Source organism: Martes martes (assembly GCF_963455335.1).
Source record: "Martes martes genome assembly, chromosome: 1".
In the NCBI taxonomy this organism is placed as follows: domain Eukaryota; kingdom Metazoa; phylum Chordata; class Mammalia; order Carnivora; family Mustelidae; genus Martes; species Martes martes.
The window spans coordinates 213051003-213061968 of NC_137888.1; the positions used below are offsets into that span (position 1 = coordinate 213051003).

Sequence of the window (10966 nt, forward strand, 5' to 3'; positions counted from 1 at the left end):
CCCGCAGAGTGTTCTTGGGCACGGGCAGCCCCTGGCCGCCTGGAGCCACTGAGGCTTGGGGGTCTGGGCTCCAGAGGACGTCATGACTGTCTTCTCCGCACCGTTGACTTGCACGGGGGCTCGCTCCCCGCCTGAGCGTCCGCGCACCCCGAGTCTGAACACCAGAAACGTTCACGGGCGCACACCTGGGGCCGGTGATAGGGAGGGCCTCGGGTGACAGGAAGAGTGGGGGAGCCTGGCCCTGGACGTTCCCAGACCAGACCCCCAGATGCGTGTCCTTAGGTTTGTGGAGGCTCAGGGTGACCGGATTAAAGAGTGACACAGAAGCAGGCCGCCCCCCCCGACCGGCGGCCGGGCGTGAGAAGTGGGGCTCTTCCCGGCTCTTCCGTCCCCGAGGGGGGCCTCAGCTTTGCCTGCCTGTGCCCTTGGGCCTCTGGAGAGGGGCCCCTTTCTCGTTTGGGCCCCACCCCTGAGCAGACACCCCTCCTTGCCAATGCCCCTGCCCCCAGCAGATAGAGGCTTCATTACCTCTGCCAACCCTCCACCCCGCCCTCACCTCACCCCTGCCCCATCTTCACCCACCCCGTGCTCACCCCTCCCCCACCCCCTTCCCCTCTGGCCCCCACACCCGTCCCCACCTCCACCTCAGCGTGGCTCTCGCGGGGCAGGGTGGGAAACACTGAGGCTCAGACCCCAGCAGTCTGCGGTTCTGTCTTTTCCCTGCATCCCGTTTGGGAAGGCTGGAGGGGGAGAAGCCCGAAGTCCCACACGGCTGCCCTCAGAGCAGGGAGGGCCTTCCTCGGGTGCAGAGTGGGCCTGGGGGCCCCTGGCCTGCAGGGTGCTGATGTGAGAAGGCAGTGAGGGGCTCACCCTCAAACCGGAAGCATTTCTTCTGGTGGATGGGGCCAAGATTGTCCTGCCCCCACCGTCTCGAATCTTTTTTCAAGGGTTGGGGAGAGCTGGGGACTGGAGAATGGGCAGGGGGGTTGGGGGGCTGGGGGTGGGGGGAGGGTCTGGCCTGGAATTCAGACAGCAGTCGCTGAGGGGAATGGGGGATGGGATGCTCAAAGCCCACACTCTCTCCAAGGGTTCTTATCTACGGGGAAGGGAGGGGGAACCTGCCCAAGCAGGATCATGTGACCAAGGTAATTGAGGGCTTTGTGTCCCTCTGTTGCCTTGGTAACAGGAATATAAACCAAGATGCCGTCTGTGGGGGACTGGAACTGTGAGCCTCTGGAGAGAGGAGAGGACGGTTGGCCCAGAGCAGCGGAGGGGGTTGCCGAAGGGCCGGGCAGGCCCAAATAGGGGCGCAGGCAGCCCGGGAGGGTGCTGTAGCCCCCAGGTCTGGCTGCCTCGCCCTCCCTGGCCGGGGCTGGCTTGCTGTGGCTTCTAGGCAGAGGCTGTGCTCCCTGCACCCAGAGCAGAGGAGGGCTGCCCCATCGGCCTGAGGGATGGAAGGGCCCTGCAGTCCTGCTGCAGGCCAGGGGCCGGAGACCTGTGGGCAGGACCAGGGGCCAGAGGCCTGCGAGCAAATCCAGGGGCCAGAGGCCTGTGCGCAGGGCCGGGGGCCAGAGTCCTGCGAACAGGGCCAGGAAGGTAGGGGGCAGAGGAGCCACGGGGTCCTTCAGGAAGAGGGTGGCCATGGGGGCATTTCTTAGGGGTGGGTGGCAGACCTCACTGTGGCCGGAGGGACCGCCGAGGCAGGCTTGCATGGCTGTGTTTTGGGGTCATGGTTTCCGGCAGCTCCATGTGGCCTTCGAGCGCACAGGGGAGCCTGTAGGGTCCAGGCAGAGCCCGCCCTGATCTTCCTTCTCTGCCCTCCTCTCCCTCCCCCGCCGCGCTCCCCAGGACCCCTGCGCTCCATGGTGGAGGACCTGCAGTCCGAGGAGTCCGACGAGGACGACTCTTCGTCAGGCGAGGAGGCCTCTGGCAAGACGAACGCTGGGAGGGATTCCAGGTGCCCGGGCCAGCGGGGAGCGAGCCGGGTGGGCGCGAGGGCGACCCGGGGTGGCTCGGCCTGCCTCTGCTGCAGCTGGGGGGCTTGGGGGAGGCCGGGCCAGGGGGGCGGCGTCCGTGGAGCTCCCCCAGGGTGCCTGGGGGCTGCGCGCTCGGTTCCATGAGGCTGAGGCGCTCTAGGCGGCCGGCTGGCGGGGAGGGCAGGGGTGCTGAGGGCACGACGTGCAGGCACCACCCGAGAAGGGAGTGAGGCAGGGCCCGGCAGCCCGGGGCCCGTCCCGGTCCAGGCTACACGGTGGTTGGGGGGGAGGGGGACTTGTTCCTCTGCTTTGGGGCCAGGAGGCCACCTCCCCCTCCCCCTCACCCACGTGGGTGGCACAGGGTGAGGACGGACTGAAAACTCTCCTGGGACCTGCAGACACCCCAGCACGGGGAGATGCTATGGCTGCCCGCTGGCCTGGGGAAGGTGACGTCTGTCCTTTCCTCGGAGCAGGGTGAGCCAGGCTCCTCCATTGGGTACCCTCAGACCCTTGGAGCGCACCCACCTCCAGGACGGCTGTGTGTTGTCAGCCTCCAGCCCACAGCAAGTGCCGGCCTTGGCGCCAGGCCAGCGGATCGGCTGGGCCCGGGAGTCAGCAGCCCGTGTCTCGGAGAGGCTGGGCATCGAGTCTGCACTCCCGAGGGTCAGGGAAGCCTGACAGGGGGCTTGAGTGGTGCTGTGCAGGTCGCGGTGGCTACCTCGCCGTCCTGAGAGCTGCGGCCGAGGGAGGCTGTAAAGGGGTCTGTGCTCTGGCTGGCAGGCTTGGGGCAGGGCAGCTGGGGCTGGGCCAGGGTGGGTCGGGACCATCCCAGGCCAGGAGGAACCGATGGCAGTGTTTCCTGCCCCGCCCGGTGTGGTGCTGGCAGTGTTGCGTGCAGGTTGTGGGGGGCACTGGGAGCCTGGGGGGGCCCTAGCGCTCACACACGTGGCCCCCGTTCCTGAGAGGCTCCCTGAGCCACACAGGGACCAGATGTGCATAAGCGCCTCAGTGTCCTTTTCTAGGGTCGGACGTGGAAGGTCGGGCCTTCTGGAGCGCTGGGAAAGGGGCCACATCGGCCCCGTGGCTGCTCGGGATGAGCTGACAGAACCCCACCTTGTCCTGTCTGCCTTGTGGGGAGCGGCTCTGTGGGGGGCCCACAGATGCAGGGGAACCGAAGGGTGCGTGGGGCACCGGGGCTGTGCCTGGGCCTGGCTGACGCCGTGTGCTGCCCGGGCAACGAGGAGACCGCCCGCCTGCCTTCCCTCCTGGGGACCCGCAGCTGCGGGAGTTGGGGAGAGAGCCGCTTCTGGGCCCCGAAGAGAGCAGGGCCCTGGGGCCCTGGGGCCGGGTGCTGCTTGTGGGAGGAGCCCACCCAGCCTTCCAAGGACAGGACAGCCCTGACCCCAGGGCAGCGAGAACAGAGCCCCCCGGGCTGAGGTTCTGGCCTCTGTGGGTCCCGCTGCCTCTTGCACTGTTCCCTGGGGAGGCCTGTGTCAGGCAGCGGGAGAAAGCAGCCGGCGGACCGGCGGTGCCGTAGAGGAGCTAGGCAGCCGCAGCTGCGGGGCTGCTCCTTCCCGGGCCGGCCGTGGGGTGTCCCCAGGGCCCAGAGGTCCTGAACAGAGTCTTCCCAAGGGTGCTGTGTGTGCCTGGCCCACGGATGGGTCCCCTCCGCACCTGCGTCCTGGGCTTCCGGAGATCGGGGAACGCTAAAGGCAGCGGCCGGCATGTTTAGTGCAGAGACGGAGAGAGAGAGAGACGTGGCTCTCGGCTCATGCGTGTGGGGGATTCTGAACCCTGAGTCATCACGCTCTTCTCTCTGAGACAGCCTGACTGCTCATCCCCAGGACAGGCTGCCCCGTGCCCCTGAGGGAGGCCTGCTGGCCCGAGCGCCGCAGCTCCACGTGCTCGCCACCAGCAGCGGAACCCGGCCCAGGGGCGAGATCAGCAGACCACCCTCGGGTTGGGGCCCGACCCCGAGCCTCTCAGGGTGCCGGCCCGCTGCTCTTGGGGCTCTGTGCTCTGAGCTGCTTTCTATTGGCAGTAGCTGCCTAGAACGGAGTGAGGTCGGTTTAGGGGAGCGCGGAAGTGAGAATGTGGGGTGGACGCCAGGCCCACGGGGCAGCAGCCCAGGTCCCTGGAATAGTGGGTGGCGGAGGCCTGACACAGAGCCGTGTCCCGTGTTCAGGTTGAGCTTCAGTGACAGTGAGAGTGACAACAGCGCCGACTCCTGCCTGCCCAGCCGAGAGCCCCCTCCCTCCAAGAAACCACCCCCACCCAACAGCAAGGTAAGGGGGTCGGGGGCGGCCCAGGTGGCCCACTCAGGAGGAGGAGAAGGGGGTCTCTTGGGTGATCAGGTCTCTGCCTCAGCCCTCACATCCTGGACGTAGGCCGAGGGATGGCCCGTGGCCTGCTCCTGGGCTGTGGTTCTCCAAGACTTTGAGGCTTAGGCTTGATTCCCCACCCCCGCCCCCCAGGCCCCAGAGAGCTATCTGCTCGCCAGGATGGGCAGGCCCTGAACCCTCCAGGCCTCAGTGGCCCCGGAGGGGTGGGAGGGCCAGGCCAGAACTCCGAGCAGACCCGGGTTTGTCCCGCAGGCATCAGGCCGGAGGAGCCCGGAGTCCTGCGGCAAGCCCGAGAAGATCCTCAAGAGGAGCACCTATGACAAGGTGGCGGGCTGGGCCTGGGCAGGTGGCGGGGGCCCCGGGACCCCAGAGCTGGATGCGCTTCTCCCGCTGGGTGCCCTGTCCGGCCTTCCTCTTCCCCTGGGCCCTGAGCCAAGATGGGTGGGCTCACGGGCAGGGTGGGGTGAGCTGTCGGCAGGGGCCGGGGCGGCTGCGGGCTGAGCGCCCATCCGCCACCCCCTAGGCCTACACGGACGAGCTGGTAGAGCTGCACCGGAGGCTGATGGCCCTGCGGGAGCGCAACGTGCTGCAGCAGGTTCGGTGCCCCGCCCCCACCCCTGGCCGCGGGTCCTGGGGGTGGGGGGTTGCCCGGAGGGTGCCTCCCCAGGGAGCCCTCCTCCTCCCCCACTCCTCTCCCCCCTCGGAGCCTGCTGGGGGGAGGGCCACCCCAGACCCGCCCCCTGTTCCTGACGCCACCCTGCCACCACCTTCTAGATCGTCAACCTGATCGAGGAGACCGGCCACTTCAACGTCACCAACACCACCTTCGATTTCGATCTCTTCTCCCTGGACGAGACCACCGTGCGTAAGCTGCAGAGCTACCTGGAGGCCGTGGCCACATGACCCTGGGCCGGGTGCTGGGCCCCGTTCGCTGGGGCCCTGGGCGGCCGCATCCGGGCCCCGCCTTCCTCCTCCTCTCTCGACTCACCCACCCGCAGCACTGCCTTAGTGACCGCCCTGTCCTCGGCCCACACGGCCAGCTGCACTTTCCTCGTCGGCTCCCGGCCCGCCCTCCCCACCACCTTAGCGGGAGCCCTGAGGCTGAGGGGGGGCCGGCCAGCGCCGCTGCTCCCCAACACGCAGGGGCCGTCCCCCGCACCCCACTCGGAAAGCAGCGGGTGTTGAAGGCAGCACCGGCCTCGCTTCAGAAGGGGAGGAAAGGTGGCCGGCAGTGGGGCCCTCGCTCCACGGAGGGGCGCGTGGCCTGGTCTCACTGCCCGGGCCTCTCTGAGCAGCCAGGGCACTGCCTCCAGCCTCCCCGAACGGTTCACCCCCCCCACCCCGCGCCCCAGGAGCGCAGAGGGCCGCAGCCCCCCGCGGGCTCTCACTGTGCTGGGACTCCGTCTGTATAGTTCTCTCTAGTGTGCGTGTGTGTCTGCACTGTAGGTACCAGAGCGGCTTCCGGGTGTGCGTTTCCGTGGCAGCGCTGCACGTGGGGGGTGGGGGGTGAGTTCGGCGGGACTTTTAGGTTAAGACGTTTCCACTGGTCTGGTCGTTGGGCCGGAGGCCGAGCTGGAGCAGCACGGGCCCTCTCCAGGCGAGGGGACGAGTCATCCTCCCGGGGTGTGGAGGGCCCCGCCCGGGGCTGGCGAACACTACGACGGGCCTGCAGGTCCGCGGGCACCCAGGGGCCTGGGCGCACTTGGTGCCTGGTCAGACGGGCAGCTGCCTCTGGGAGCCGACCTGGGCTCCGCCGGCTGCAGGCCCTACCGGGGCCGCCCCCTCCCCCCATGGCTCGTCCTCTTTCTCCTTCCATAGGACCCTCTTCCTTCTGCTGTCGGAGTCTTCGAACTTTGAAAAAATGAGCTTTTGCCAAATAAGACGGGATAGTTTGTGGAGTTTTTTGAGGAGTGTCAGGACTCAGAGCCAGCCCCTCGTGGCCGGGCCCAGCCAGTGGCAGGCCCTTCTGGGCACACGCGGCTCTGGCTTGGGCTGGGCCCTCCCACCCCTGCGAGTCACGCCGGTCCAGAGACCAGCTCCTCGCATGCCTGAGACTCTCCAAGGGCCACGCCGGCCCCTCGCTCCCAGCCAGGACGCCCTCGTGGCGTCAGCCCACCTGGGATGGGGCTCCCCGGGGCGGGGGCCCTGTGTGCTCGGCCTCTATTCCCCCAGACCGTGACTCAAGGTTCCCCCGACCCCCTCCCCCGACTTTTGCCCTGAAGGAGACGTGGGGAAGAGGACTGGGGTGGGGCCCAGAGGTGGGCTCACCCTCTCCGCCCAGCCCACCGTCAGAGAGTCTCTCCTGCCCCCAGTTCTGAGCTCCGATGCGGGGAGTGCCAGGCTCCCCTTCCCGGTGGTTTCGTCTGTGAGGCAGACCCTAAGCACTCCTGGGGGAGCCCTGCCTCCAAGATTGCCCCAGACTTCGGCCTCGCTGGGAAGGCCCAGGAGCTTTGCAGAGGAAACGGCCATGACTCCTCGCCGTCTGTTCTGATTCTCTCCTGACCCCACTGCCTTGAGGTATTAGGAAGAGGGCAGGCCTGTGTGGCGGGCCCCGTGCCGTCACCGTCCCCTTCCCCAGGCAGGCCGACAATACTCCAAAGTGGGGCACCTTTCTCCTCTGGAAACTCTAAGACATCGAACTGAAGGACGCGGCCTGACGTGGGCTACACGGAAGGCAGCCGCTGCCCAGCCCTCTGTGTGCGGAGGCTGCTGGGGGCCACAGCCAGGAGCCTGAGCTGGTCTTTCCCCTTCGGGAGCATCTGCTGGGCAGGGCCATAGGCCCTCCCGAGCCCCGTGCGGCAGCTTGAGCGGCGCTCAGCTCTGGAGCCAGGCCGTGCCCAGGACGCCTGGGGAAGGCCCGGATTTGGCCCGCCCTCAGGAGCAGCAGCGTCTGGCCTCTCCTGCTGTTCCTGGGGCTTTCAGAAGCACCAACCCACTTCTCAGTTACCTCCTCTGGCCAGAAGGCCCCAGTGCTGGCCCCATGACCACCCGATGGACATGCCAGGCACCCAGGGCCTTGACCCTGACTGCAGCATTCCCAGCTGCTCCCCCCCCCCAGCTGCCCGGCAGCTGGGCCTCCAAGGGCTCTGGGGACACTTCCATAGGAAGGGGCTGGCACTTTGTGATTGCCTCGTGTTTAGTGTTAAGCCCCCTGCCCCCAGTGCAAATCCCTGTGTTTTGCTATCTCCTGAACAAAATGTAAACCGACACCTGAAAGCAAAAGGTATCGAATACCTTTCTTACCCATAAGGGTTTTTACAAAGAATGTGTCTCACTAGGAACTAGGACACTCATCGGCCCGAGACCAACTCCTGGATAAAAGGAATAAAGGAGAATCGTGTTTGTAATAAGTTACAGGATTGTTTCTGTCCTGGATTTTAAACTTTTTGTTAAATTGTGAAATTATGGAGGAGTTTTATAGAAAAAAAAAGTGAAATAAAGTCAGATGGGAAAGCAGAGCTGTATGTGGAGCCTCGTGCGTCCGCTTGGTTCCTCTTGGAACAGCCAGGAAGGGGACAGGGCGGGCGTCAAGCCCGGGCAGGGGGAGTGGGGATGGGGGGTTGTGAGCACGGTTGGCCTCCTGGAGGAACGCAGACGGCGCCGTTAGAAATCCAGGAGCGGGATGATGGTGGAGAATTTGGTCCTGGGTCCTGTTTTGGATGGTGTGTTCTTTCCTTGGAAGCAGGCAGCAAGGCTGGGGTTGAAAACCAAGCCCGACTTCACAGTATGGGAGAGTGGGTGTGTAGGGGGGTGGGGGGGAATGGGTTGGCATAGGGGATGGGAGGGATGGGGGGCGGGGGTGGAGGGGTGAAGGGATGGGTTGGGGTGGGAGGACGACAAAGGGCAAGATAGGTAGAAAAAGGGTGGTAAAGCTTCCTTTGCTGAGAGCCGGGTGGCCTGCCTGCTGGTTTGTCCGTGGCGGCCTTTGCTCTGGACTCCGCGGCAGCCCGAGTTCTCACGGGCCCCACGTACGCAGTCCCGTCCGCCCTGCGAGAGTCCCGTCCCTGAGTGCCCCGCGCGGCAGGCTGGCTCCCGGCCACTCTGCCCACGGCAGCTGCGAGGGAGGTGGCAGGCCCCCGTGGGGTCCCAGGGAGCCTGCCTTCTCAGCCTGCCCAGACCTCTGCTTCCAACATCAGGGCTCCCCCACCCTGTCTTTCCCACCAGAGAAAGATTCTGCAAGTCCCCTGGGGCAGTTTCTGCCCTGAGCTCCTGAAGAAGGGGCAGCGAGCGAGAGAGGGTCCCGGGGGTTCCCAGGGTACGTGGAGCCCCACCACACACTGAAGGGCTGACTGCCCGGGGCCAAGAATGCAGCAGGGCGGGGAACCGTCGCTCGGCCTCTTCCCGAGCCCTGGATGGCGCGGGGGTTGCCGCCGGGGTCCCCGCGGGGCGGACGGAGCGGTCCGGAGAGCCGCCGGCCTGCGGCGCGGCACGTAGGCACATTCTGAGACTCGAGCCCAGGCACGTGGTCCCGCGGCTGCTCACGCGTGTTGGCCCCGGGGGGGCGCCCTCCTCCCTCCCGCGGGTCCATCTGGGATTCCCTGGCCTGAAGCCTGAGGAATTCTCATTAACGGCAGGGAATTCAGTTCCTTAAAAAAAAGAAAGAAAAAAGTCTGTGTCATCCTTGGTGCGTACAGGTGTCTCCACGGAGTGCGGAGCTCTAGGTGGGCGGCTGCGTTCTCTTCCGCGCTCCGCCGTGGCTCTGCGGCCGCTCCGGGACCGTCTGCCTCCCGCCGGATTGGCTGAGAAGTCAGCCCTCCAGTCTCTCGCCCCTTTGAGGCTTTGGTCTCTGGTGCCTTTTAAAGTTTCCTTTTTGTCTTTCAGTTGGAAATAGTTGCATAACGTTTTGGTGATTTGTTTCATCAATAGGACGTCTCTGGCCCCTTTCAGTGCTTTTGCCTTGAATATTTACAAATCTTACGTTGTGTCTGTTTTGATGACTCCAGACGAGTCTGCAGATTCCACAGGCACGTGATCCTCATTCCTGCTGCTTTTCCGTGTCTACTTTCTCATGCGTCCCTCGGGAGCCACGGTCCGCTCCCGACCACGACAACGCTCCCTCCCAAACAGCGGCCGCCTGCGCACCTCTTCCGGAACGCATCTGCGAGCTCCGTCCTCACACGGTGCCGATGCACCCTAACCCGCACCACTAGTCCTGCGGGCGGGCTCGGGATGGGATCCCCCCCTGCTCCTCTTCCGTGACTGCACACAACTCACTGCACGACTGGGTCTCAGGGGTGGCGGGTAGGGGTAGGGGGACACCAGTGCTGGCCTCACCTGCCCGTCTTCCGAGGGGGCTCGTAGGCGGCAGCCTGCTTGTGCACCCGCGCGTGTTCTTCTCGGAGCATGAGATGTGGCTCTTGCGTGGCACAGAGTTCCCCGCTCGCCCTTCCGTCCTGTGTGCGGTCCGCGTCTCTCAACGCGCGGAAGCCTGACGTCCTCGTCCCGCTTCTCCCTGGGCCACCGCTGGGTGCTTACTCCTGGTCGAGCGTGACACAAGCGTTACGGGTTCTCTGCAGGCTCCTTCCACCAATTCGATGCTTTCTCCTCCCTTTGCTTCCCTCCCTTGCTTCCGTTCTCACCTCTCCGTGTGCTCCGTCTGCGGCGCATCCTGCCAGGAGGCAAGGCTCCAGCTCTTTCTCCGCAGTAGCTACACGAGGCCGGGCATCCCCGGTCACGGTCACGGGCTAACCCGTGCTTCCTCCGGTTACCCGAAAGGCCGCTCCATTCCTGCACGCTCGCCCGTGTGCCGCGCTCCTCGCCTCTGCACGTCTGTCGCTGACGCCCCCTCACTGAGCTTTTCACTACCGTGGCTTTGTCATGTCTTTGTTCGTAGTAGAACTAGTCCCCAACGTCAATTATTCCCCTCTTAGAGTTTCCCAGAGAGGCCGGCATGGTTGCTTTCCCAGCTAGCCTAATCAGCCTGAGTTCTAGAACGTTTTATCTTGTTACCCTGAAGTTTCCTGTTAACATTTTAGTTTCAATTTTAATTTAAAAAAAAAAAAAGTGTCCTGGCTGGCGCTGGGTGGGTCCCCAGAGAATCCTTGGTGGCCGTTCTCTCCGGGTGACTGCGAACAGCGCGGGGGGGGGGGCGGGGGGGGGGGTCGTTCCTACACCCTCTCTCCAGGGGGTCGTGAGCCTGGGCGGCCGTGCCTCACCTTTCTTACGTCAGTGTGTGTGTAGTGTTCAAAGTGAAGAAACTATGAGCTTTATCCCATCTGGTTTCGGCGTTTCCGGAGCCTTCAGCAGGAATTCCTCACCCACTTGGGCATGACGGACACTGCGGCCGGGCTCCCCGTGGGGTGTCAGGTGGCGTCCCCGGCCTCCACCCACCCCACCACGTGCCACTAGCATCCACCTGCCTAGTGGAGACAACCAAAAATGTCCCCAGACATCGCCACGTGTGTCCTGGGGGCGCAGGATCACCCTGGGTAAGAACCACCGCTTTCGTGAAACCAGTTTTACTCACTTTCACCTTTAAATGTAAAGCACTGCCCCAGAGGGGGCATCTTAGTTAAAACCTGTCCCGGTCGGCTCGGCACTCGGAGCAGCTTCCCTTCTAGAAGGCAGCGCCTTGAGCATCAGATCTTCTGGATCCTCCGATAGGGGTTCGGGGGCACAGGGGGATCCGGGCCCGGGGATGAGGCCGGA

The 10966-nt window shown here is 65.1% G+C and overlaps 1 protein-coding gene across 2 annotated transcripts in view; it reads left to right on the plus strand.

Annotated features, from left to right (window-relative positions):
• MLLT1 (MLLT1 super elongation complex subunit) overlaps positions 1-7774 on the plus strand; it is a 64396-nt gene extending 56622 nt beyond the window's left edge. For both annotated transcript variants that reach the window (XM_080801393.1, XM_080801394.1), the window contains 5 exons: positions 1849-1957; positions 4162-4261; positions 4571-4642; positions 4842-4913; positions 5093-7774. In XM_080801393.1, the coding sequence (XP_080657519.1) occupies positions 1849-1957; positions 4162-4261; positions 4571-4642; positions 4842-4913; positions 5093-5221 (482 nt within the window). In that variant the 3' untranslated portion in view covers positions 5222-7774. The remainder of the gene's footprint in view (positions 1-1848; positions 1958-4161; positions 4262-4570; positions 4643-4841; positions 4914-5092) is intronic.
• The last annotated feature ends 3192 nt before the right edge of the window (positions 7775-10966 follow it).